The sequence below is a fragment of the Podarcis gaigeae genome, assembly GCF_964106915.1.
Source record: "Podarcis gaigeae genome assembly, chromosome: 10".
Classification (NCBI taxonomy): Eukaryota; Metazoa; Chordata; class Lepidosauria; order Squamata; family Lacertidae; genus Podarcis; species Podarcis gaigeae.
Window position 1 is genome coordinate 41,641,208 of NC_139686.1, and position 26,554 is coordinate 41,667,761.

Sequence of the window (26,554 nt, forward strand, 5' to 3'; positions counted from 1 at the left end):
AAACTTTTGGTGGAAGAAAAAAGGTGGTTGTTTCTGGCCAGGAAAAAAGCTGAAATCAATAAGGGGCACTGGGAAGCTTCGAAAAGAGCATTCTCTGAACTTTACTGCACATCGGTGAATGTGGCAAAACCTGTACACCACATTTCAACACAGGCTAGTAACACATACTAAGTTCCAAAGAGAGTTTGTGGCAAAGCAGCTACTACCTTCCCAAGTCATCACTTCATCTCCTAGTTAACAGCAGGCAAGTACGAATATTGTGACCAACATTTGCCTGGTTTTTTATCACACGGTTTATTTTAAAATTCTGCCACAGAATTGTGTATAATTTGTATGACCACGTTTTCCCAAGATGTGTTCTGGTTTACACCTTGTGGAGACAAACAGGACCTAAGCCAGGTGCTCTTTGCTCCCCCCCCCCCCCGATTTTGTTTTAATGAGGCTTTCCCATGATAATGTCCTGATAGAATATGCCTAATGCCTGCAATCCAAAAGAAATATAAACCCGTACTATTAAATTAAGAACATGCAGCAAGATACATCAGATAAAGCAAATGGAATTCTGCTGGTACAGTGGTACCTCGGGTTACATACGCTTCAGGTTACATACGCTTTAGGTTACAGACTCCACTAACCCAGAAATAGTACCTCGGGTTAAGAACTTTGCTTCAGGATAAGAACAGAAATTGTGCTCCGGCGGCGCAGCAGCAGCAGGAGGCCCCATTAGCTAAAGTGGTGCTTCAGGTTAAGAACGGACCTCCGGAACAAATTAAGTACTTAACCCGAGGTACCACTGTACTACTATTCTAAGATAACAAAGCTCGGGGGGGCGGGGGGAAATAGCAATGATTCTCACTGAACAAACAAAAATTGTTTCAGTTCTCCAAACTACATTATGCTGGAGAGAAATCTTAGATTTGTCACTATAAATCAGAGCACTCTGGAATATCAGAAACAGAGGTAGCCAAAATAGAAAGCTTTTTTGCACACAGGCAAATTTTTATGCTAGGATGTATATATATATATTCAGTTACGTAAAGCAATAAGGGTTGGGAAACAAAACAAAACAAAACCCAAACTACCAAGAGTGTTTGTTGTTATTGAGTTAGCAAGCAACTTCCCTTTGGGAGTCAGAATGAGCGTGGGAACAGTTTGTTTCTTAAAATACAGTACATGCACACCCGCCAAACATCAATATTTCCTTAACCAACATCATTTCACAACTCTGCTTCTCTGAGCCTCTGCACGGGATGATAAGATCTGAAGTGCAAATAACATGCAGAATAAAAATTAAAATCACTCACTCCCAAAATTAGCTCACTGTATACAATTCTCACACCCACCACACTATTAGACAAGCATTGCATAAGTAGGTCACTCCCCCCCAAAGTTCAGATCTGCAGGTAAAATTCAGAACTAACCTTGCTATCCTCTGTCTCCTTGTTTTTTCCTTGGAGTGCTTTTACTTCTCCAAAATCACAGGCTGACTTTAATGTAAACTGACAAGAAAGCATTGAGCTCTCTGCCCTAGGAAGCTCCAGAGACTTTGATGAATATTGCTGTGACCTGCTTGTGCCAAGATTTGGTATCGGACGGGCAGTATGAACAGGCTTTGACCCTATAGGTGGCTGTCTAAGCTTTGAGGCAACACCAAGTACAGGCATGGCTTTTATAAACGTCTCCGCTTTCTGCCAAAAAGAAAATTGCTTCTGACCTCAGCCGGGTAGATTTTAGCTTCAGTGAGTTCCAGAACAAATGCTTTAAACAAAAGTTGCAGTCATCTTTTGAAAGTTTTAAAAACAATATGACGGTTTTTTCAAAAAGAGGCAAATCTTTTCGTTCATCTCTGCTCTTGCTCTCCCGCACAAACAGCATTTAGTTAAGTCAGTGACTGTGTAAGACTAAACACTCCTTTGAGGCGTGAACTTTTCTTCAAGGTAACTGCTGCAAAGCCGCCTGTCTGGGATTAAAGCACTCATAAATTTGCTGTTTCATCTCCCTACACCATTGCATTGCCGTGCATTAGCGGAAAGAAACAGAGAGAGAGAGAGAGAGAGAGAGGCCAGAAGGCGGAACATCCTCGTATCCCAACTGTCTAAACAGCAGTGAGTCCACAACACTGGAATCACAGACCTCTTCCTGATTACATAAATAACCAGCCCACAACGTTTAAAAAATCATTTTGAAGGAGGGGAAAAAATGAAATCCAACTCATGGCCAAAGCAAACAGCTGTTAGAAGTGTTTTAGCCGGAAACAATCACAGCTAAGAAGCTGTTTGTCCCATTCCCAACTATTTTTCACTGCTGACAGCCATAAGCTACAATACTTCATTCACTGTTCCTCCCATGAAATCAGGTTAAGTTCACACAGGCAGGCTAGCAATGGATGCTGAATCTCAGATACTGTCTGCCTTTGCTATGCTAAACACATTTAAGAACAAAGGTTAAGGGGAGGGGGGAGGTATCTCCATTAATGGCAGTTTTTGTTGTTGTTTTGCCCTGGCCACCTTTCAAAATATCATATTCGTTTTGGCAGTTGTCAAAACAGTTGACAATTCAGTCATCTAACAATGTCTAAAACTTCATGTTACTTATGTGTGTGGTTTAAAAAAAAAAAAGCTGTGGAAAAGAGGCCTTTATAAAGCAAAATGAGCAACATTTTGACTTTGAATCTTAACTCATTGTGAAGATGGCTGAGGAAATCCCACCAACTCAGACTTCCCTCAGACTTCGCCTGCTCAGACACAAAAGAAGACTTAAGTACAAATACGATCAGGAATGCAATCAAATGCATTTCTATGCAGACATACGTTATGCAGACTCACAATAGTTATGACAGCTAGCATGGCCCACTAGGCAGAGATTTGGGAAGCTAAAGGTTCAGTATCCATCTCTACCATTAATCATTGTGGGACTTTATCCACATCACTATTCTCTGCCTCGGTGTGTCATAGGAAAAGTACTAGCATACCTTGCAAGGCTGTTGTGAGAGTGAACTAATGCTTGCTAAATAGGAGTAGGAATATTCTAGGTAATGAGATCATTGTGCTAAGTGGTTCATAGAAAAATCACCTGCATATATGTTGTGTTTAGAAGGTACATTATACATCATTGCCCGACTGTGAGTGTGTAGAACCATAGGTGTTTTGGGCCAGTTTGTAAATCTATCTCATTTTATTATACATAAAGGAGCTGTCAGGATGCTTCATACCACTGTTAAACTGATTTAATAGGTGGTGTTCTTTGTTAAGCCTCATAATGAAGCCATTAGTTCGATAGTGTGTGTGTGTGTGTGTGTGTGTGTGTGTGTGTGTGTGTGTATGAGAGGGTGTGTGTGTAGATTTGGCTTATGAGAAGGATCTAGGAATTGAGCACCTGAACATGGGGATAGATAAATTAATGAACATCTAATAGGTTCCACACACACCCCAATCATCATGTGTTAACAAAATACAACTAGAAAAAAATTAATGAAACTAGTGAAATGAGTTAGGACCAACACCTGCACAATGACAAAATTTATATATTGGCTTGATAATGCAGACAGCACAGAAAGCTTAGGAAAAACAACAGATTTCATGTTCAGCAAAAGGAACATGAAAACCAAAGAAGAATTCGGCTAGAACAACACCAGAGTCCATTCCCCCATGTGTGGTGCACACGCACAACTACAGAACTAGGCCATTACAGGATGGTCTGGGTATGCATTCCATAGCCCATCCAGTTGTATCCCTTCTACACACTGAAGGAACAATTCTACCTGCTGCTGTTGCTGCTGCTGCTGCTGCTGTTATTTTCAAAAATGTTAACATTTTTATGCTCCAGCATTCTGTTCTCGGGCTAGCCAGTTGCCTGTTTTAAGTCTCCAAGCTGGACATGAGTGCAACAGCATCTGCCTACATGCAATCCCCAGCCACTGGCATGCACAACATGATGCAGAACATGATGACTTGTGAAAATACGTCAACAGTTCAATAGTTCTTGGACAGGGCATGCCATCAGATCGTCCATGAAGATGGAGCCAGTTTATATGCACCCAATTATCACATACCCAGCTGCCTCTGTCAATTGAAATGGCAAAAGAAATGCATTTGTAAAATTTTCTGCTGAACTCTAAGCTCTTTTAGCTTCCTCCACCTCCAAAAAAAACCTACCTGCCAATTTAAGGGATCTGAAACTGAATAGGAGTTTGCTGGTTATCTGCCAAGAAGCTGGTAGGGTGGCAAATTAATACTTTCGTCTTTTGAAAAGGTTTTTTTTCTCTTCATATTGGTCCAGAGCTCTTTGATGCTGACCAATTTTTGTTACTGTGGGTTAGGTTGAGAGTTTCAAAATCACAGCTATGCTGGCATTTGTTTCTGGACTAGAATACAGAAAATTGCTCCATAAGGTTCCCATTCGGATTTCTTCTTAAAAAAAAAAAAGCAGAAACATCTGTTGCAGTCATGAGCAAAGTCTTGGCCCCGTTTGGCAACAGCAGTGAGATACTTTGAAGTCAATCAACTTTGCTATCACCAACAGATCTTCTTACAGTCAATGGAAATTCCTACACAGAAGGATTGCAAGACAACTCATACAAAATTACATCCCAAACAACAGGTGAGGGGAGCTATTAGTGCTTACTGAAATGGGGAAAGGATTGAGACAGTTTAATGGCCCAATACAGATGTAGAATAGTTCAGCTTACTTTAGCAGTATGACCCTTGGAGACACGCAAGTATGATTTCATTGAGTTACAAATGGGGTTAAATAAAGAATACCACAATGAATCTTGATTGGAAGAAGTAGCACTAGTTCATATGGCTATCTTTTGTGGAGGGGAGGGTTCCTTATACACATAGAGTCTCCATGACTTTGCATACGCAAGAGGGGTAACACTTATAACCCAGAAGCACATGGGTTCATTGTGTTGCTGTCCTTTTTGCAGTAAAAATATTACCCATCTACCACTGGTCCATATCTATCTCTGCATGGTTGCAGGCATATGTATGCAAACTATTACAACAAAGAAAACCAAAAATTATCATACAAACTGCCCCTTAGATGACAAGCTCCCAATAAAAGTAGGGAGTGTTACTTGCTCTTCTAAAATGACATGCGAAATATTTATGCTCTGATGGTGACACTAGGCTAACCCAGAGCAGAAGGAACAGTGTGAAAGCTGAGAGTACTCAGAAGTACTGTATTGGCCTGAATACAAGCCACACCCAAATATAAGCCGCACCTTTATAATTCAAGGGTGGGGGGGAGAGATAATACCCAACTATAAGCTGCTCCCTTAAAAATGGAGGGGGGGGAGGAATTCCGAAAGGTGGGTGGGTGTGGACGGGATGGACAGGAACTCAAAGAAGCCCTTCCATGCATGTATATTGCTTCTGCAGGCACATCTTGGGCAGGTGTGATCATTTTCCATCCTGGAAGCTATCCTTACACACCCAATCTTTAGGGAGAAGTTTCTTGGGAGGGAGGCATAGAAGGCTACCATAAGAAGGGAAACCTTACAGCCTTTCTCAACCTGTGGGTCCCAGGATGTTGTTGAACTACAACTCCCATCACCCCTAACTAGCAAGGCCAGAGCTCAGGGATGATGGGAGTTGTAGTCCAACAACATCTGGGGACCCACAGGTTGAGAACCGCTGCTAGAAGAACCTGAGTTTGTACAGAGTGCACAATCCTTTGGAACTTCTCACTTGTAAGGCCAGTACCTCATTTACTAGAGTAGAATGTGGCAGATCTCTTGTGACTCCAATGATGCCTGCAAAAGAAAAGTGATTCCTTCCTACTTCAGCATCATGCCTGCCTGGAAGCTAGCAACTCTGGTGTGGAAAAAAATCCACATAATTCAGGCAACCCACATGGTTTCACTTTAGCAACATCTTCACAAAAACAGATGAATCAGTCTTTATTTTCTTGAGGTTAATCTATGTTTAATAATATTCAGACTCTATCTCCTACTTTTTCTGCTTTCTTCATTAGGAAAGACATTTATGCCTGTGCAATACAGAAACAAAACGTATCATTCATTTTTCGTTTCTAATCTCAGTGCTACATTCAAAGTTTATGCACTTGAACTCAAACTTAAGTTGTTCTACATGTCCTCTTTCAACACTGTCTCTCAGTTAGCCACAAATATCTGAAAGTCCTGCCCATAGCACCATACCCTTTCACATAACCTTTAAAAATAAGCAATCAGAAGGCCCAGATTCTAACAGTAAGAAGAGTTGAGCTAAAGAATCATTTGATTCACTCCTCTCCTTTCTGGCAACACAACAGAGAAAAAGATCAAAGTCCACTGTTCTCTACCTTGTTGGAAAACCTACATTTAGTCCATCCACAAATAAGTAGGGAAGATCCATATGTTCCCATCAATTCTTGGCCTCTTGTCTTCTGCCAAGCATATGTGAGTATTTTCCTTGAACACAGGTGCTCCATTTTATTTTGAATGAAGCAAACAACTATTTCTATGATATGGTATATTGCTTGGGACCACATTTTAGTCCGCATTTCAATCTTATATGTGGACTTTCCTGGGAGTAAGCCGCATTGAACACAGTGAGACTTGCTTCTGAATAGACAAACATAGGATTAGACAGTCCAATACTTCCTAGTACTTTTTTTTTTAAAAAAAAGTCACTGTAGGAGACAGGTAAATTGAGACTTTTTCCAGTTAGTTCAGTCACATCTTATAAAACATAAACAGACACACACACACCGCTTATGCACATCCAACTCATGCATGACCATGTTTACATGGGTTGCAGTAAAATAAATAGATTGGCCTTTCCTTGCTGGGTGCTGCTACCCAAGTGAGGGAAGAAGGCCTTCAATCGACCAGTGGCGCAGGGTGGGAGATACATTTCCCCAATCTCCAACACTCTGACAAGAATCCACACTCGTATCCTGGCATCATTTCTGCTGGGTGTCCTCCTTGGACCTGACCGTCCATGGCCAGCTACCGCTGCTGGACACACCAGATCCCCTCAGGTAGGCAGGCAGGCTGGCTCAGGACAGGACAGGCAGCGGCCTCAGTGATTTCCAGGTTGTGTCAGTGATTTCCAGGTTGTGTCCCTATTAAAGTGGGATCCTCCCAACTTCACATGATTTCACTTACACGCAGATCACACACTCCGCCTCTCATGTTTGGCTGCATATATCCTGTGGACTGACCGCCCCATGGTAAACCATGGTTAATGGTTTACTGTGAACTTGCAAAAGGTTCATGCTTCATTCCACCCCTCTAGCTAGCAGAAGCAACAAACTCTGCCTTAGTGTTTTATTGAAAGGGAATCATAGTTTGTTTTGCTCCGATCATGGTTTGTTGAACAAAACAAACTGCAACCTCCAGTTTGATGTAATGCTATGCTAGGGATCATGAGGTGTTGCTCCCGCTGGCTAGAGAAGAGCAAAGTGAGAGCAATTGCTGTGCTCATGGTAAACCATAATCCACTTACTTGGGCATGCAAACTGAGCCACTGTCTTCTTCCACTCTTCCTGAAACCCAGTTCAGTAAGATTATTTGGCTTATAGTCAATTCGGTTCTATTGAAGTTGAAGCAGAATTGGGGAAAATGTACGTGTTTCTGCTTAATCAACTTGTGCACTAGCCTGTCTGGCTCCCATGTGTGTGCTTAAAATTCATCACCACTTCCTTAGCAATTCACCTTCTGTGTTTTATCTTCTGCAAATGGGAGAGATCAGAATAGCTCACAGCTGTGAAATAGAACTTCAGATCCTACACATGTTATTTTCTTCCTTTTGCTGAGTGTTCTATTCAGAATCAGAAATATTACCTTACAGATGTGCCTTGCACGAAAATGATGCTAAAGTTATTTATTAAACTGATCTAGCCTTAAAGGGCAAAATAGGAGACAAATGGTTATATTAGCCATCTTCCTGCATCCATTGTCTGTGCTTTCAGAACTGGTGTAGACTATTGTAAAGGCAGTGTTTATATGAAAGATACACTTCTTGTTTCATTTGCAATTAATATGATCAACGCAACACCAACTAACAATACAGGATACCAAAAAAATATTTGCTGTTGCTTCAAGCAGTGACTTTAGCTGCCTTAAGAAGCTTGGTAGCATTCCCTTTGTAATTTGGGGCTTATCAACACAGTGCATAGTCTAACTGTGGACTATGTAAATCTCACTGTGATTTCTATGTTTTAAACACCATTTTATTTCACATTACTAGTTTGCTGCTGGAAGTGACATATGCAATGCCCTGAAAATTAACAATGAAATTAAAAAACAACAACTCTTTGCTAAAAAAAAGTAAGACCTTTTGAATACTAGAGTTTTCAGTGAGAAAGATTCAGCCCTTTCAATGAAATCAATGTATTTTTATAACTTTGGATGGATGCAGCCAGCAGTAGTTCTAGTAGTTTAAAAGTTTGGTTTGAAAATTCTGAAACTTGCTGGATTCTCTATTTTTACCATAATCTTCTGAGGCATGATTACATCCCTCGTGTAAATCTTTGTAGCCTTTATTTTGTGCCCTGTTGCTTTCTGAAATATTCAAAATGACACCTGCCCATGCAACTTTTGTGCCCCTTTGACCTTTTATATTTCTGTCTAGAACCGACTGTAAGTTGTCCACCCAGAGAATTTCCAGGCACCTGACAAACATCCTGCAAGTTATTTTTGCTCTACTTCATGTAACCTAACTAATTTATGTAACCTGCTAAACCTAATAGAAGAAAGTGAAAGGAAAAGAAGGACGTATGAGAGGTAGCTTCTGAACAAAATTCTGGGTCCCAATGTAACATTGCTTTAATGATGTTGTATACCACAAATACACATACACTGTATCATGAACTTCTTTTAGGCTAGAGGCAATAAATTAGTGTGCTTTGCTGAAACTTCCAAGGTCTTTTTTTCCAACTGTTTGAGACGTGTGTGCAGGGAGGGCAGCAGCAGATGCCTTCAAATAGGGTGGGATGGGTGCAAAGTTTGGAGAAAGGGTTGTTGTGTTTTTAGGTGGTGGTGGTTGCATCACAAACTTGCAAGTTCCAGGAAGCGTTTCCAGGTTGCCGGCCAGCATATAGAGAGCTCTGTGCTATCCACACAAGGCTTTTAGAGAATTTTAAGAGCAATGCAAAAATTAAAATGCCAATATGGATCAAGCACGACTTGTGTCTTGGAGAAACTCCTATTCTGTAATTATCCATTTCAGAGAATGAACTGGGCCTCTCTACAGAGAAGATACATTTTGTTTGTGATGAAGCGTAAATCAGCGCTATTATCCTTGCCCATTACAAAGTGGGATTTTGTGGGATTTTATTTGATACGCAGCCAAGAAATGAAGACTTCCTGATCTGGAGGTGGTCAAGGATTGTTGTTGTTTTTCATTAGAAGGTTTTATTACATAAAAGGTAATAAAACTTTAAGTGAAATCAGGCATGATTCTCATGGAGCAACAAGCCATTTCAGGCAGGTGGAATCAGGAGAACTTAAATTTTACAACCTTGTCAGAAAATAATCAGTTAAAAGGGGGGGGGGACACAAATACAGAGGAAGAGGAAGGTGTGTGTGAATAAACTTAAGGATGCTGTATATTTCACACAAGCTTTTTGAGAAGAGTGCTGAAAAAAGACAATTTAGTATCTATTCCATGATTACGTAGAAGACAGAACAAATGATATACCGCAGTGATTACACACAGTACCAAAAATATAGGCATGCAGACAAACAAAGTTCATGGAAGTATACTGTCATTTAGGTAGTAGAATTAATTAAAATAAGTACATAGTACAGAGCAGTAGGACAATATAACCAACTACTACTAAGAAAATCATTCATGCAGCATCATTCAAATACACAATAACTAAGGGTGTGCACTGACCACAATATTTGGTTCAAACCCTAATCCAGCACTCAGAGAAAACAGATCATATCAGTCCAAGGCACTTCATAGGCTGCCTCATTCAGCCAGGAATCCATCTATCAGCTTCGTTTCCACACACACCCTCCCCGCCCCCAATCATTATAGGGAAATAAAAAAAACCAGTTATAACTTTTTTCTTCCTTGTGACAGACATGGATTAAACTAGCAGACACAGTAGCCCTCCATGGTGGATACAGCTAGCTAAATTACAGGCAAATGGGCATCTTTACATCGTTTGTGTGTGTGCATTCTTTTTTCTTCTTGCTTATTTGGGGGCACAATTGCATGAAAATTGCAAGTACCTCTTCTGAGGACATGAATATTGCAATATTTCAGAATAGCTTCAGTTTTTGCTTTGGGATGGTTAAAAAGGGAATATAACTTAATTGCACCTGGTTTACAGTAGACTATTGGTCTGAACCTGCAGACATGAGAAGAGTTCCCTTTGGTAAACATACAAATAGGTCCAGCTGCTTTTATGCTATTCACCATTGTCTGTGTTGTTCAAATTGGACAGTTGTCTTTCCCTACCATGGTTTGGAGTTTTTTGAATTCCTTAATGTAAAAAAGTAAGTCTCATTGTATTGCATTTCCAGCAATATACATCTTCTAGCCTGCACATAGCAGGAAAGTTGGATACAATTCTGAACCAACAACACATGCCTATTGCTTTCAAAAGATTACCGGTATCTCTTGCTTTGCTTTGCAAACATCTAAATGTTTTATACGTCTTCTTTAAAATGCCTTTGGAGTTCCACTGCATCCAATGCATGGATGGCTTCAAAAGAGGATTAGACAAATTTATGGAGGCTAAGTCATGATGGCTGTGCACTACTTCCACTGCTGAAGACAGTATGCTTCTGAATACCATTTGTGGGATTCCCACAGGCATCTGGTTGGCCACTATGAGAAAAGAATGCTTATTGTTCCTCAAGTTTCTCTGAGGTTTTCCTCAGTTCCTCAGTCTCTTTGGAATACAGTGGTACCTCGGGTTAAGTACTAAATTCGTTCCGGAGGTCTGTACTTAACCTGAAACTGTTCTTAACCTGAAGCTAATGGGGCCTCCCACTGCCGTTACGCCGCCGGAGCACGATTTCTGTTCTCAAGCAAAGTTCTTAACTGAAGCACTATTTCTGGGTTAGCAGAGTCTGTAACCTGAAGCGTATGTAACCTGAAGCGTATGTAACCCAAGGTACCACTGTATTCCCTTTGTGAAGTTCACATACAAATTGCCTCTTAACAATACGCACCTTCTAGCCAGTCCTTAAAGGCACAATATTTTGAAAAGGGATTTCTTCATTCAACTGCAGATAAAGAAAGATATTCACTGTAAAGTTTATCCTTCTTGTGGACCCTGAATCTTTCTTATATAGGAGGCACTGAAAATAATGTCATTGATTAATTTTCACAACCCTTTGTAAACGAAAGAGAAAATTGCAACCTTTTCCAGAGCAATTAGATGGCATACCAGACTATATTTTCCCTCCATAATACCCAGCAGTGCTGTTACATATTATTCCAGTGGGATCTCATTAACTTCCAAGATGTCGCCCCAACCTTTCTATGTAAGTAGACTAGTTTTTCACAGCACTGTGAAAGGTCTTGGCTTTTTCAGGATGTCATCTCACACAGTTTCAAAGTACTTACAACTCTGCACTGCACGCAACTCTTTTATCTCTGTTGCATATCTCATGGCAACTACACACATAAATTACACACCAGCTAGCAAAAATACAGGCACATGGACAAGACTGGGTTGTTGACTTTATATTGGGTAGCAAAACTGAGTAAGCATAAGGAAACAGCTGTGAAGAAAATATAACTACAGATATGGCGGGAAAGCTGGAAGAGGAGGAGGGGAGGACTACCCTCTTGACCCTGGTCCTACAGCTTACCTGGATGGCAGGGGGGTGGTGAGACTGCGGTTATGCAGGCACACCAGCGAAACCTGTCCATCATTCCCAATAGTGATATATTCAGCCTAAATCTCACTGCTGGCCCATCTCAGCCCTGTCCAGGCAAGCTGCAGTGGTGCTGGTGTCAGAAGGGTGGTTTAATGGTTCTGCCTCACCACACCAGCTGCCACTGAGAAGAATGAAGAGGAGAGGAGATGGAGGTTGCAGTTGGGGACAGTATTAGTGCCTTATACTTATCAACTTATCAACATCACTGATTGCTACACATTTATTTCTGCAACTAATGGCATGTTGTAGTTAAAGCCAATCATGTCACTCCTGTTCTTTATTTACCTAAGTTTGGGACAGGTGTATTTTATCTCAGCTATACCTGTGTATTCTTGAAGAAACATTTTCTTGACATAAAAAGTCAAATTATGATACAGTTGAAGGACCGTTGCTCTATATCTTGAACTATCTGATGAATCAATGCTTTTATAACAATCATCACTTAGTGACTGCTCCTTTTCTTCAACCTCATCCATGATCTCCAGGATATTTCTTTATTAGGACCTCTAATGATTCCATTTACTGCCATTATCACCCATGCAGCATGTCTCAAACTACTTCAAAGTGCTGCTATAGCCTCCTGATCCACAGACCTTATCCCTTCATCATTACTATCCCTAGCTGTACTGTTTTGACAACTAGAACTGAGCCAGGCAGCTGTCAGAAATCAGAAAACAGTCTCCATCAACCAGCTGCTCCTACCATCTCCTCCCTCGCAGTGTGGTGGAGGGGATGACGACAAAGGATGCATCCTCAAATCAGAGAGGTCTCCATATGGACAGAAGGCCACAACTGTCATCACAGGAATTTGCCATATATCCTCTAATGAGGTACAGCTAAAGGAACACAACTCTATACTTGTGAACTGGCAAGGATAAAATGCTAGACAACTTTATAATATAGTGATATTTATGGATCATGTTTTGGATTGCGAAGAATATGTATCATCGACCACTCTGATGTCACTGTTTGCTCAACTTAGGAAAATATTGTGATTACTGGGGAACCCCTATGACTAAAGCTCCAGTCAAATCCACCCAAAGCCCTTAAATACATAGACTTTGAGCACACCCTATAACAAAATTAAATTTTATAGGGATGTTTTGTGTTGTTGTGTTGTTTCATTTTCTTTTCTGTCTGCTTCAGTAATAATATGCTGAAAGAGTTTTCCTTATTTTTGAGAAACTGGATAGTGATGTTGCAACAATTTCATTATTATACAGATATAGGAGTTTCTATATATTAATAACAGATTATCTACAGAAATGAAATGAGAGTTACTAGGAACTTTCTCATTATTAGCACAAAATAATGTTTGCTAAACACTGAAGGTAAGATTCCCCAACGTGAAAACATACTCAATGACATGTCTTACATCTGATGCCATTTAACATGCACTTAAAAAAAATGCTAATATGCAAATCTGACTTTGAATCCTATAAGCACCACAGTCCTAGAATCATAGAATTGTAGAGTAAGAAGGGACCATGAGGATCATCTAGTCCAACACCCTGCAAAACAGGAATCTTTTGCCCAACATGGGGCTTAAACCCATGATCCTAAGATTAGGTCTCATGCACCACCAACTTAGCTATCCCAGCACATCCCAGTATTAGAATACTTTGTTGTTTTTATTACATGTGCAGAGATATGCATGTGTGAGGTAAAGGTAAAGGGGCCCCTGACTATTAGGTCCAGTTGTGACCGACTCTGGGGTTGCAGCGCTCATCTCGCTTTATTGGCCAAGGGAGCTGGCATACAGCTTCTGGGTCATGTGGCCAAAATGACTAAGCCGCTTCTGGCAAAACCAGAGCAGCGCATGGAAACGCCATTTACCTTCCCACCGGAGCGGTACCTATTTATCTACTTGCACTTTGATGTGCTTTCGAACTGCTAGGTTGGCAGGAGCAGGGACCGAGCAACAGGAGCTCACCCCGTTGCGGGATTCAAACCGCTGACCTTCTGATCGGCAGTAACGTGGGATACATGACTCCACTGTTTGACCCAAAGATCACTCCTACCTCAAGGAGCCTCAAGACAGACGATAGCTCCCAGCTGGCTGAGGAGTCCAGGCACCAGACTCTGATGAAAGCAGGTGACACACAAACACACACACACCGTAATCCCATCAGGAAACGCTGTTTCCCATTAATATAAAAACAAAGAGCATAAAAGAGGAGTGCTACTCATTCCTGGCTTGAGATGTTATTTGCTTACTAAATTTGCATTCCACCTTTCTAACAAACGATGCTCAGGATGGCTAACATCTATATCTAATACATCTATAAGCAGTGGGCCTGATTTACATAAAGAACTTTCTGAATGGTAACTTCTTAAGCATGGTAACTTCTTGAGCATAATTCCCAAATATAACTATTGAAGCAGACACAGAAAAGCAGGCAAAGGCAGGACAACTGCAGTGTCCCTATATCCAGGATCCTAAACTTCTGAAACAGTTGCCTAAGTATTTTAGATTCCTCCCCCCACAAAAAGTCTTTAAAAAGCACATGTGTAACAGCAATGGACAGTGTGGTTTTCACTACATTTCATATTACAATACATTGCTGCTCTTTATCTGCTTTGGAAACTTCTAACTGATAAAGCTCAAATACATAGGTAGGAAAGTGATGAGATATATGAAGATGCCATTAACTGCAAAGCTGGACACCCACATTTCCTGTGATAATACATTTTATCTATTTAACAGAAGTAACATGAGAACGTAATAATCGGCCAAATGCCTGCTTTCCCCATTCATTGCTTTGTTTTAGCCATTTATTCTCTTTGTTCCCAGCTCCTTCCACATTAGACTGGTAAGGCAGGGGCTCATGGCAAACACCGCAAACTAACTTAACCACACATCTGCCCTGGAGTTTGTTGGCTATGGACCTTTCAGTGTTTTTTGGCTCAGTGATGTAACGGCATTACGAATTTTCCTCTTTGATTTATTCTTTTCCCTCAAGAGACAAGTGCTACAAGTGAGTTAACAGTTACCTAGAAAAGAATTATCTTTCTTTGTCCTGGGACAATAGTTCTGATGTTCTTAGCTGGTTCATAATAGTTGTCTGAAATTCCTTCAAAAGGAAACCCCATCGTACAGTATTTCTTCATAGCTGCACTGCTTTACTTTTTACTTTTACTTTTTAACCAACCATAAAAATTAATTGTTTCCTGCATCTCTGAAAAAATAAAACGAACCAGTCACCAGTGCTTTTCTCTGGTGGTATGCAACCCGTTTTTCGGAGGGGGGGAGGACACAATTCAAAGTGTTAGCGCTGACCTTTAAAACCGTAAATGGCCTCGGCCCAGTATACCTGAAGGAGCGGCTCCACCCCCATCGTTCAGCCCGGACAATGAAGTCCGCCTCCGAGGGCTTTCTGACAGTTCGCTCACTGCAAGAAGTGAGGTTACAGGGAACCAAGCAGAGGGTCTTCTCAGAACCCGCCCTGTGGAACGCCCTCCTATCAGATGTCAAGGAAATAAACAACTATCTGACTTTTAGAAGACACCTGAAGGCAGCCCTGTTTGGGGAAGTTTTTAATGTTTGGTATTTTATCGTGTTTTTAATATTCTGTTGGGAGCCGCCCAGAGTGGCTGGGGAAACCCAACCCAGGGGCAGTGTATGTATGTATGTATGTATGTATGTATGTATGAATTAACAACAACAACAACAACAATTAATAATAATAATAATAATAATAATAATAATAATAATAATATATTAAGAGGCAGAAGGGCTCTCGGACCCTGTCAGAGCATTACACCTCCTTTCCTAAGGTGGACAAACTCTTCTCAGGCTTGAGGAAGTAGGCATGAGCCCATGTCCTGGCTGAACCTTGGACAGTATGAAACAGGCATGCACAGTCAGGTCCTGAGAGTAAAGGTATGGTGTTGCAGCAAGTAATTTAATTATGATAAACCATGTAATAACTATATACCAAAATCTTAATGAAGTTCCAGTAAAACATATACCGTATTTTTCACCCCATAGGACGCACCGGCCCATAGGACGCACCTAGTTTTTTGGGGGGGGAATAAAGGGGGGGGAATTATTTTTCCCCCAGGCGCGGGGCTGGGGCGGGGGATGCCCGAGCTTCCCCCGACCCCAGCCCCCAGAACAGGCTGCTGTCTGCATGCCTAGGGAGCCCGGGGGGAAGTCTGTGGATATCTGTCCCCCGAGCTTGTGGGGCTGGCGGTGGGGAGAAGCACGCTTCTCCCCAGTGCCAGCCTCCAAACCAGGTCGGGGAACAGCGGGATGGCGGTGCTCTGTCTCCCCGCTGTCCCCTGAGCTTGTGGGGCTGGCACTGGGGAGAAGCGCGCTTCTCCCCAGTGCCAGCCTCCAAACCAGGTCGGGGAACAGCAGAAAGGTGCGCTCCGCCTCCCTGCTGTCCCCCGAGCTTATGGGGCTGCCCGATAACTGCACAAAGCCCGGGGTGCGCTGTGCAGCGTGTCCCAGGCTTTGGGATGCAGGCTGCTATCCGCAAGCCTTGGGAGCCCGACAGGAACTCCCACGGAGCTCCCAAGGCTTGCGGATAGCTTCCTGTAGCCTGGAGAGCGAGAGGGGTCGGTGCGCACGGACCCCTCTCGCTCTCCAGGCTTCAGCAAAAGCCTGCATTTGCCCCATAGGACACACACACATTTCCCCTTCATTTTTGGAGGGGGAAAAGTGTGTTCTTTGGGCGAAAAATATGGTAATTGTTTTACATATAACTTTTCTTCTTGCCCCAAGGAACCATCATGAAGAAAACACAGTTATATTACCCTTTGAGAAAAGAGCTACACCTCAATGACAGAGCACATATTTTGCAAGCAGAAGGTCCCAAATTCAATCTCCACTTAACTGGCAAGGTAGCAGCTGATGTGAAATACATCTGCTGGAGACCCTGGTGAGCAGCTGGAAGTCAGGGTATTACACTCCAGGCCAGACAGTCTAATGTTCTAACTCAGCTTCGATATAACCAAAATGTATCTTATATATAAGTCATTGTTTCCGGTGCACCCATATTGTATATTCTGCATTGGCTTTGCTGTAATCATATTACAGCATATGATTAGTGAATGAAGGCAAACCACCCCCAAATCTAGGAGCAGTTGTGCCAATCCACAGAGTGGCCCTCCCACAGCAATATGAGAACAGCGACATGATGCTACATCAGAAGTCTTGTAAAAAAAAAAAAAAATGCACATTGCATAAGTATTGTGCCAGTGGCCAGAGGGTGCCTCATGCCATTCATCTCCCCAACCCTCACAGCTTACTGGACCCAAGTCAAGTCACTGCTGGCTCTGGAAAAAAGGGAGTGTGGTGATTTTTTTCCCCTCCCCAGTGTTGAAGTGGGAAACCCACCTGCTTATGGAAGGGATAATGTCCAGGGAAACTGGCCAACATATGCTGCAATACTATCCAAATTATAAACTTTAGGCCATACTTCTAATTCAGGGGGGAAGGAATACCTGGTATTTACATTGCAGATATCTCAAGCGACAATCGGATTGTTCTCACTTTAAAACTAATTGCCATTTCCTTGTAAAGCAATCAAACAAAAAAAACAAAAAACCACCACCCTAATAATTTAAAACTAGATACACATGACTCATGCTGGTCAATAAATAAAAACTTTTTGGAATGAGTCAGGGTATATTTCTTTAAAGATCAAAGTAGGGAATGCTACCTTCATCAGGCTAGTCCTGTACTCTACAGTCTAATATATACTTAAGGTTTTTTTAACCCATTTTAAAATCTGGTTTCAATAGATTCACAACTGAATGTTTTTATAACATTTAAAGTGACAAGCCAATAAAAATATCTGGCAACTCAGTTTCTGCTGCAGTGGAACATAAGGAACCGAAATTAAGGGCGATGAAGTATTCTAACCCAACTTTCTACCAGCTTTGAAAATAAAACTGATCTCCAAGAGAAAAACCTAGAGAACTCCTATTTTGTTGTGGACTTCCTAATAGAAAATAATAGCATGGATATATTTCAAACCATATCGGGCGATAGTGGAAATATTGGTGTTGGGTGCGAGAACAAAGCATATGATTCAAGTGTTTAAAAATACACTACTGTATTGGATTCCTAAGCAAATACTACAAGAAGTAGCACAAAAAGCAGAATAAAAATGCAGATTTGGTATAAACATGTTTACATTAAATTGACGCAGTATATAATTGGTATCAACAGTAAAATGGATTCTTAAATTATCTAGGATTTACTAAGACCATTGTTTGTACTAATTACATGCAACTGTTGTCTGCATCACAATTTTGGCTGAAATATTACACTCACTTAATACAGGTAACTCACAACTTACATGCAGTAAAAAAAATTAAAGGGGAAGTAAAGTGGCCAGATTCCAGAAAAAAATGAAAATGATAATCCCACTCACCATTGAACCCAATGTGTTTTAACTATATGTGATTTTAGTTTATATTCCCCGGAACGTAACTCCTGCATAAGTTAAGAGTCGCCTGTATATAATAGTTAGAGAAGGTTAAAATGGGGGTAATCAGTATGTGTTTGAAGAAAAGCTGCAAGTTCTTTAAAGTAATCACACACTGACTATCCCATCAAGATTTCTTGCTATGCTGAAATTCAGTTAATAATATTAACAATTACAATTTCCAGCACATAATCATGAGAAAGCACATTATCTTCACTCCATAGTCTCTCAACTGAGTTCATGCTTAAGGAAGACTTTCTTTTTAAGTCTGAGGACGTAAAAAAAGAAAAACTCAACATACCGCAAAACTATTTTTTGACATTGAATAAATACATGATGTTTAATCAAGAAATAGATACATTTAGACAGCTGCTGTGAAGACAAAATGTAGCAGCAGCTAAAATTTAACTAAGCAGTTGCCCATTACATGACTGCTAAAGCGTTCCAGACTTTGATTTATGTTTCCACATCTTATGACAAGTGTTTTTGTTTACTTAATATCTTAAGTGTATGCAAGTAGCTGGTCATAGCCTGCAAAGGCAAACATAATGAACTGCTTGAATACAAAAATTCAGTAAATAATTATGGTAAGAGTGGAGATTTTTTGTTTGTTTCTGCATAGAATAGTTTATTTCCCAAGTATCTTTTCCATTTGACAAACGCATTCTTACATGGAATGTATGTTCTATAGCTTCATACTGTAGTATTTTACAGTCCTTTCCATCATCAAGACAATGTGTTTTGGGGAAATTTGGGCAGGAAATGCTATCCACTTTCCCCCCCTACAGCTGGAGCTAGCACCAGGTTTTATTAGTCCAATGTCGAGTTTCATTTGGTGGCCTGTTTCTTTTCACACATATACTGGCGCTCACTTCAATGTCTTACTCTGGAGGGAGATACTTAAAAGGTTTGCCAGGTTCCCTGTAACCTCACTTCTCTCAATGAGGGAACCGTCAGAAGGCCCTTGGAGCTGGACCTCAGCATCCGGGCTAAACAATGGTGGTGGAGACGCTCCTTCAGGTGTACTTCAGGTATATATGCATAAGGGAAGAGGGGTGTAAAATGGCCTAAATCCTCATTTAAAAAATGGGTGCAGAGGGAACTATTATACTGACTGTGCACAGGAGTAACATTTAAAAAGTGTTTTCATGGCTAATTTATTTCGCTGAACCCCAGAGCCAGTGTTTGACCAAAGCATAACAGAACCAGTCACGACCATATATGAAGAATTACATGTGTATGTGGTTCATAAGAACCTGAAGAAGGTGACTATGAGAATGAAAAGCTACATTTGCCAGATTGCAAATATGGAAAAATTACCATGTGGAAGAATGTCAATAACAATTCAGTTTGACGAAGGTCTTTTGCACCAAAGGGTTATTATATATTATGTCACTACCTTGGGTATACATCTCGCCAATCATTTCATTCATGACAAGAATAGACCTGAAACATGTATCATTAATTTATAACATATACTTTATAAGATGTGTGCTTTCAGGAACCATTCAAGAAACAGACAAAAGCAGTACTGTTTGAAGCACAGACAAAAACACTCCTCAATCAAGAAGATTGAAACCAGTGAAATAGAATAGCTGTTTAAACACATGGATCCCAGCAACTGGGGCCATAGTACCCAAGTGTAAAAGATAAGGCCATGTTTCCTTATGAAGCATAACAAACCACAGCATGTATAACCCAAAATAGCTGCTTGCTGACTGTGGTTTGGGGGATAAAATAATCAGTACAATCAGAGGCCTCTTTAGACTTATTGGACATCAGTGGAAAAATTAGAGCCGAACAAAGTGTCTTGTATGTGCGCTTAGCATTTCATTTTTATTTATAGTCTTAAAATGGGGCAATGAAAAAGGAAACGGTACCATATGTGCATTATTAACATCAACATAAAACTTCACCAAAGGCTACTTTTAAGTTAGGAGGGGTTGTACAAGCTCTGTCTCTGAAAAGCCACAAAACACAAGTTGGACGAAAAAGTTTTGTGTTTATTTTATTTTTGCATTACCAACATGATACTTGTTCAGCTTAACGGGTAGTGTTCTGATTTGGAGAGTTGACAGCACAACCAAGATAACAGAACCAGCATCCTTCAAGGCTCTTCTTGAATAGAATCTTGAATAACTTAAGTTTGGTTATTTTCAAAGTATGTTTCTAACCTTCAGTCTTGCAAAGTAGTTTAAACACGTAGTGGCAAAATAGTATACCTTCAGCTACGGTTACAATGTGAGCCTGCAGGCATACATTTCATAGCAAAGAGCAAACAAATTCACATCTGAGATCCTGTAAAACTTGGGCTGCTGCTGGGCCTCACACACCCTGAAGGACTCCCCAGCACTGATGCCTACCCTGTCTGTTCCACCCTTTGGTGGGTGCTGCTGACTGGACACTTTCACTACCAATGGTCAGGTCCCCAGCCACCCTATTTGATGGCACTGGCACTGTGCAGTGCTTTCTTTATAAAACTGTTGTGGCTTCCTAGGATTTAGAAGATTTCAAGAAAACATTCATTTGATTAACTGGCTCTCTTTAATATCATAACTAAAATAGACAGAACCCTGTAAAGAAGGGGTTGGAAAGATCAGGAAAGTACTGATAGAATGGCTATGGTAAAGGTAAAGGGACCCCTGACCATTAGGTCCAGTCGTGGCAGACTCTGGGGTTGCGGCGCTCATCTCGCTTTATTGTCCGAGGGAGCCAACATACAGCTTCCAGGTCATGTGGCCAACATGACTAAGCTGTTTCTGGCAAACCAGAGCAGCACACAGAAAGCAATTAAGATGTTGGGCACAGGTAACAAGTGGTCAGTGGGTGATGAGACCTCGAAGATTCTCCATCATGGTCATTTGGGTAGCAATGGTGCATTAACATGCTCTTTGCATCTCATTGGTTAGATACTTTACAATGGGACACTGAAGTCAGTCCAGTGAAATGAAAGCTTCCCTGCACCACACACTTTGTGGTCTTAGGTTGGGTTCATACTTTAAACATAGCTCCATTCTGCAATTCAGTAAATAAAATACACTGCAGTCATGGTTATCCCAATACCATCATGTCTTCTTATTCATCTGGGTCTGGAAGCAATTAATATATCATTGTTGCAGACTGATTCATTTTATTCATTTCCCACTCAAAACGCACTGAGGTGCAGTGATTAAAGCAAATAGCCTAAAGATGTAGACACAACAGCAGCTAAAGTCAATGATGAGAAAATGACAACGTTAATAACATCAGGAGAAACACCAACACTGTTTCAGAACTGACGCAGAAGAAACTCACATGTCTTAAAGTATTAAAGCTGCTGGAATGTGGAGAATTATTAAAACTGCACTAAACATCAGAAAAGCCTTTACAACTTTCATAGCTGAACTGATCAGAAGAAATAGAAAAATGACAGTTCTAACCAAACTCCAAGACTACAGTGCCAAAGAAAAGACTGCTAACATTGCTAAACTGTGGAGACTTATCAAGAGATATTATCTAATGTCTGAGTTTTCTTTTAAGATTCCTCAACAAATCCACTTGCCTGTAACAAAGTTCCCCATAGAACAGGAGCTTTGGAATGGATGATCTGGAAATTAAGAATATATGGAATTACAGGTTGAATGTTAGCAGAGATAAGAAACATGAGAATCCTATTGAGACAGCAAATGAGAGACAAAGGTACAGAATAACAGGACAAGGTGCCAAAAACCATTAGAAATAAAAACAAAGAAACAGATAACATTTTCCCAATAAATAGGAAGAGACATTAATGTCAAGTCAATTCATAACTAGGACACATTTGCCATGAAGAGCCTAAGTCACTATTTGAGCTTTCAAATGGAGCTGAAACAGAAGTGATTTATAATGCAATCCTATACATGTCTACTCATGTCTAAATGAGTTCTATAGGGCTTTAGTCTGCTACTCTGAAGTATGAACCTAGATTTCCCTGATTGAAATCTTAGCTTAATTCTGTAAGTTCACTGGGTGGTCATTCTCTTAAACTTACTTCCCCATAGGACACAACAATACAGGCTTAACTCACAGGAATGTTCTAAGGACTCCAGAAATAATATGAGTAAAATGCTCCAGGCATTTAGGGAAAAGTTTTATAGAAATCCAAATATTGCTACTATTACACAGGTTATATCTTGGCTCCCACAACAGAAAGGTCTATACTAGTGACCAAATTATTTCAAAATTAATTACTTTTTATTTAGCATTAGAAGTGTTTCATTGGTGTTTCTTTTCTGACCAAGTAACTTTTCCAGTTACAAATCATTGGGGTTATGTGCCGGGCTTAACATTGGTCTTATCACCTTGTAAAATTTAGTAATATCTGTAAGATGGCTACAGTAGTGAAGCAAGTTGACAATGCTTTCTACCACAAAGCAGAGCTACTTAACATTAATTAATGAATGTATATAAACACTGAAATAAAATTGAGCAAATACTGAAGAATCCCCTCATCAGTCTACACTGCCCTAGTTACCGTAGTTTCCTCTTTTGCCATGTCAAAGAACTCTTGAGCACTGGGAGAGCTGTTTTCTTCTTTTGTAAAGGACATTTAAAGAACAAGACCAATAGTATTAGCAGACAATGCAAGTAGCAATTCACAGTTTTTCTCCTGGTCTTGAGAAAGTAAAATGCTATTAATCTAAGAAAGAGTGAAGAAAATCTTATTGAAGCTGTGCACAGGAAGTGAGGGGGGCGGGGAGAGAGAACACAACCATCTTCCAGAAACATATTCTTGAATGATGAACTGCCATTTCTTTCAATAACTCGAATTCATATACATTACAGCATTTATCTTCCATGAAGAAAAGAAACTGGAAAAACCTCAAACATGAAAGAAGCTATCTTCTTTGCTAGGGCTACATTTCAGGATTTATTTAATTGCCTGGGGAAAAACAGATGTTTATATTATATAGGATGCTTCATGGTAGGTAGGAACAAGCAACATGAACTACTGCTTCCCTGGATTCTGTTGACTGGTGTATGCTTTTAAAACTTTTTAAAATTGTTCTGGACAGTCTAGAAGACACATATAAACCATACATAAACATAAACATGACTACTATGACTAAACCATACAATCTAGTTTCTTTGATTTTAAGATTCCAAAGCTCAATAGATACTAGCAAACTTGTTGCGCTCTTGATTTGACAAAGAATCGTAGAATTTCTCTGGACAAAGTGACACTAGTAAGTGGGCAACTGGGAATTTGGAAGTCCACCATCTCATCAAATTCCAAATCTACCCCTTCCCCAAAAATTCTTTAGAACTGACCAGTCTCTGCTATGGTTCTTATGAGGTGTGCTGTCCACCATGCCCTTATGCTTTGCTCAACATACAGGATGTGGCGGGATGGGTACCTGGTGAATGCTGTAGCCGGGATTGAGGGCACAAGATGCTGCAATGGCAGGATCATACAAGGAAATTAAGAATCACTGGAAATGCAGCTCCCAAGTTCATGGTTCACTGCAATGTTCATAAATGCTGGAACCATGAGAACTACATTTCCCATGATGTCTTGTAGCCAGGACTCTGTTTTACACAAGCATGGTCTTAACCCAGGGTGTGAATCCCTGCCATAATATCCCTACAGTCCTCTTCATTACCTCCCATGCCACAGAGAGTAAAGCAGGAAGGTTTCTAGCATCACTCTGATATGGCCTAAGTGTCCAATCTGCTCTCAAATTAAATATGAGCTGGTTCATTTTCAGATGCATTTCCGGAGCAACATTGAGTGCTTGTAAATGACATTGCTTCTAAGTAGCAATTTAGAAAACAACAGTGGCTGCAGTTGAGAAAAATGGATACCTACTAAACTCAACCAGGAACTTTCCGGGCAGATGCCAATCTTGTTACTACAGTGGTACCTCGGGTTAAGTACTTAATTCGTTCCGGAGGTCCGTACTTAACCTTAAACCGTTCTTAACCTGAGATACCACTTTAGCTAATGGGGCCTCCTCCTGCTGCCGTGCTGCCAGAGCACGATTTCTGTTCTCATCCTGAAGCAAAGTTCTTAACCTGAGGTAATATTTCTGGGTTAGTGGAGTCTGTAACCTGAAGCGTATGTAACCTGAAGCGTATGTAGCCCGAGGTACCACTGTATTAAGTGTATGCAGAGGATGTACTAATATGTATTATATATCTTCAAACCTGAATTTTGATTGACAGCTCTTGGCAATTATGAGAAATGCTAATTGTTTTAGAAATGTTTACACCTGTTGATCTCTTAATCTGGAACATCTATATGAAGAGCAAAAATTAAGATTTCCAGTGCCTGCTGGTTCGCAAAAGCCACACCTCAGCCTCATCTTTAGTTAATCTTTTCATTTGGGCAAATTCTGCATATGCATGTAATTGTAGCGCCACAGTACATTAACATGAATAAACATATTCCACACTTACTGAATCATAATTTTTTTATCACGTTAACCTAGTTAAGACAATATAAAACAGATTGTTAACTAAGATTGCATGTTAATGTAGGGCTGAGCAAACGGCTTTCCAGTAAACATTTTCAGCATAAAACATAGAGGGAGTGTTTAGGAGAATTAAAAGGATTCCTGAAATAGAGATGTATCTTTTTAAGGCATCTCATAGACCTGATCAACTGCAGCTGATATGGTGGCATACAGTAGTGACAAAGCCAGTCAGATTTGGCCACATGATATTAAGTAAAGCAAATAAGGCTAGGGGTGATAAATTCAGAAAGGTGATAATTTCTACATGGGAAGTGCCACCCTTTCTCTGAACTAGCCCTCAGGAACAATGCTGATTGGCTGAGTGGTCACATAACTGTTACTAGCACGAATGAGAGCTATTTTCCAAGCAACAAAATGGCATGACAGGTCCTACGGTGTCCACAAGGAAGCAGTGCTGCTATTGCCTGAATACCATATACAGGGAACTCTAGGCATTTGAATGTGCATCAGAGTTGCACACTTTACTTATCTCTTCAGCATTTACTTGGGCAAAAAGCTTGGTGAGAAAAGATATCTGGGAGAAATTGGACACATTTTTCCGGAGCAGAAAACATTCATAAAATACTGATTCAGCTGAAATGCTCAAATGAGGCCCCTAGACATATGTGGAAGACAATGAAATGACAACAATAAAAGCTGGCACAGAAGCCAGCGAGCAGGATCAAAGGTAGAATGCTATCATATAATGTTGCTTAATCTAGATGTCAGAGAGGACCATTTTATCCATCAACAACAAACCTAAATCCCAGTGAAAATGGAAGATTTGTTGCTGATTATTTGAACTGAGTAAGGGAAATTCAACTTTAACCTAACTTCTCAAATTACTATATATCCATCAAATGCTAATCTCATAATAACAGTAGTCAGAAGCAACCATAAATTAAAATAAAAACCTAGCATAAACTACTACTCTGTGTGGACATTTCCTGGAAGAATCCAACTCAATTTGATGACCTTTGTCCAAACTTCACCCAGGCTCAGCTTCTATTCATGTTAGTAGTAATTTTGCTTTGTCAGAAGTTTATCCTTGGTTACCATCAACATCCCATCCTATGTCAGCAGCTTTTTTTTTATAAAATAAATCATACAAGGAACTAAAATGAGAATGTGATATTTTTGGAAAGCTAGAGCAAGCAGAAGAAAATTGTCCGCAACACAGAATACTTAAGAAGAAATTCTCTAAAAGCCAGTTTGTTATTTAAATTTACATTTATATTTAAATCCATATACAGTGGATGCGATATCAATTAACAGATTTTAAAAATGGCTCCAACCCGGAATTAAATGTATTTGAATCAAAGATAGTTCTCACTTTATTAAACAACTAAGTCCAGATGACTAAATAATCTTAAAGCACCATAAATGTAGACTAAAATCCTCACAGAAAACAGGCACACAAGTCTAGGGAGAGCATCAAGGATGAAGTTCCCATTAACATTCTCAGTAATAATTACCTTATTACTTGCATTGTTATTAAGATGTGTATGTATCAGTTGCTTGGCTTCATTGCAACAATAAGTTTTTTTTAGCAGTATGGAAGATATTGAGAGAGTCAGGCGCACCTGGCTTTTGTGAATTACTGGCTGACCCAGTATGGGAGCAGCCTGTACCCGGCCAGCCAGAAAGGCACTGCCCACAGGCAGGGGCCTGTTATTGGCCCATTAAAACTTTGCTTTATGAGAGAAGGTAATATGAAAATATTGAAAACTTTAGCTTTTGAGCATAATGAAATATTTTTATTTTTATTATAAAGTTGAGGTTGATTTATG

The 26,554-nt window shown here is 40.3% G+C and overlaps 1 protein-coding gene across 8 annotated transcripts in view; it reads right to left on the reverse strand.

Annotated features, from left to right (window-relative positions):
* NAV3 (neuron navigator 3) overlaps positions 1–26,554 on the reverse strand; it is a 445,636-nt gene that overhangs the window by 222,952 nt on the left and 196,130 nt on the right. For 3 of the 8 annotated variants that reach the window (XM_083698857.1, XM_083698856.1, XM_083698855.1), the window contains exon 1: positions 1,422–2,122. The exons of the other annotated variants lie outside the window; for them this stretch is intronic. In XM_083698857.1, the coding sequence (XP_083554983.1) occupies positions 1,422–1,664 (243 nt within the window). In that variant the 5' untranslated portion in view covers positions 1,665–2,122. Of the gene's footprint in view, positions 1–1,421; positions 2,123–26,554 lie in introns of those variants that run through there. 8 annotated transcript variants of the gene reach the window in all.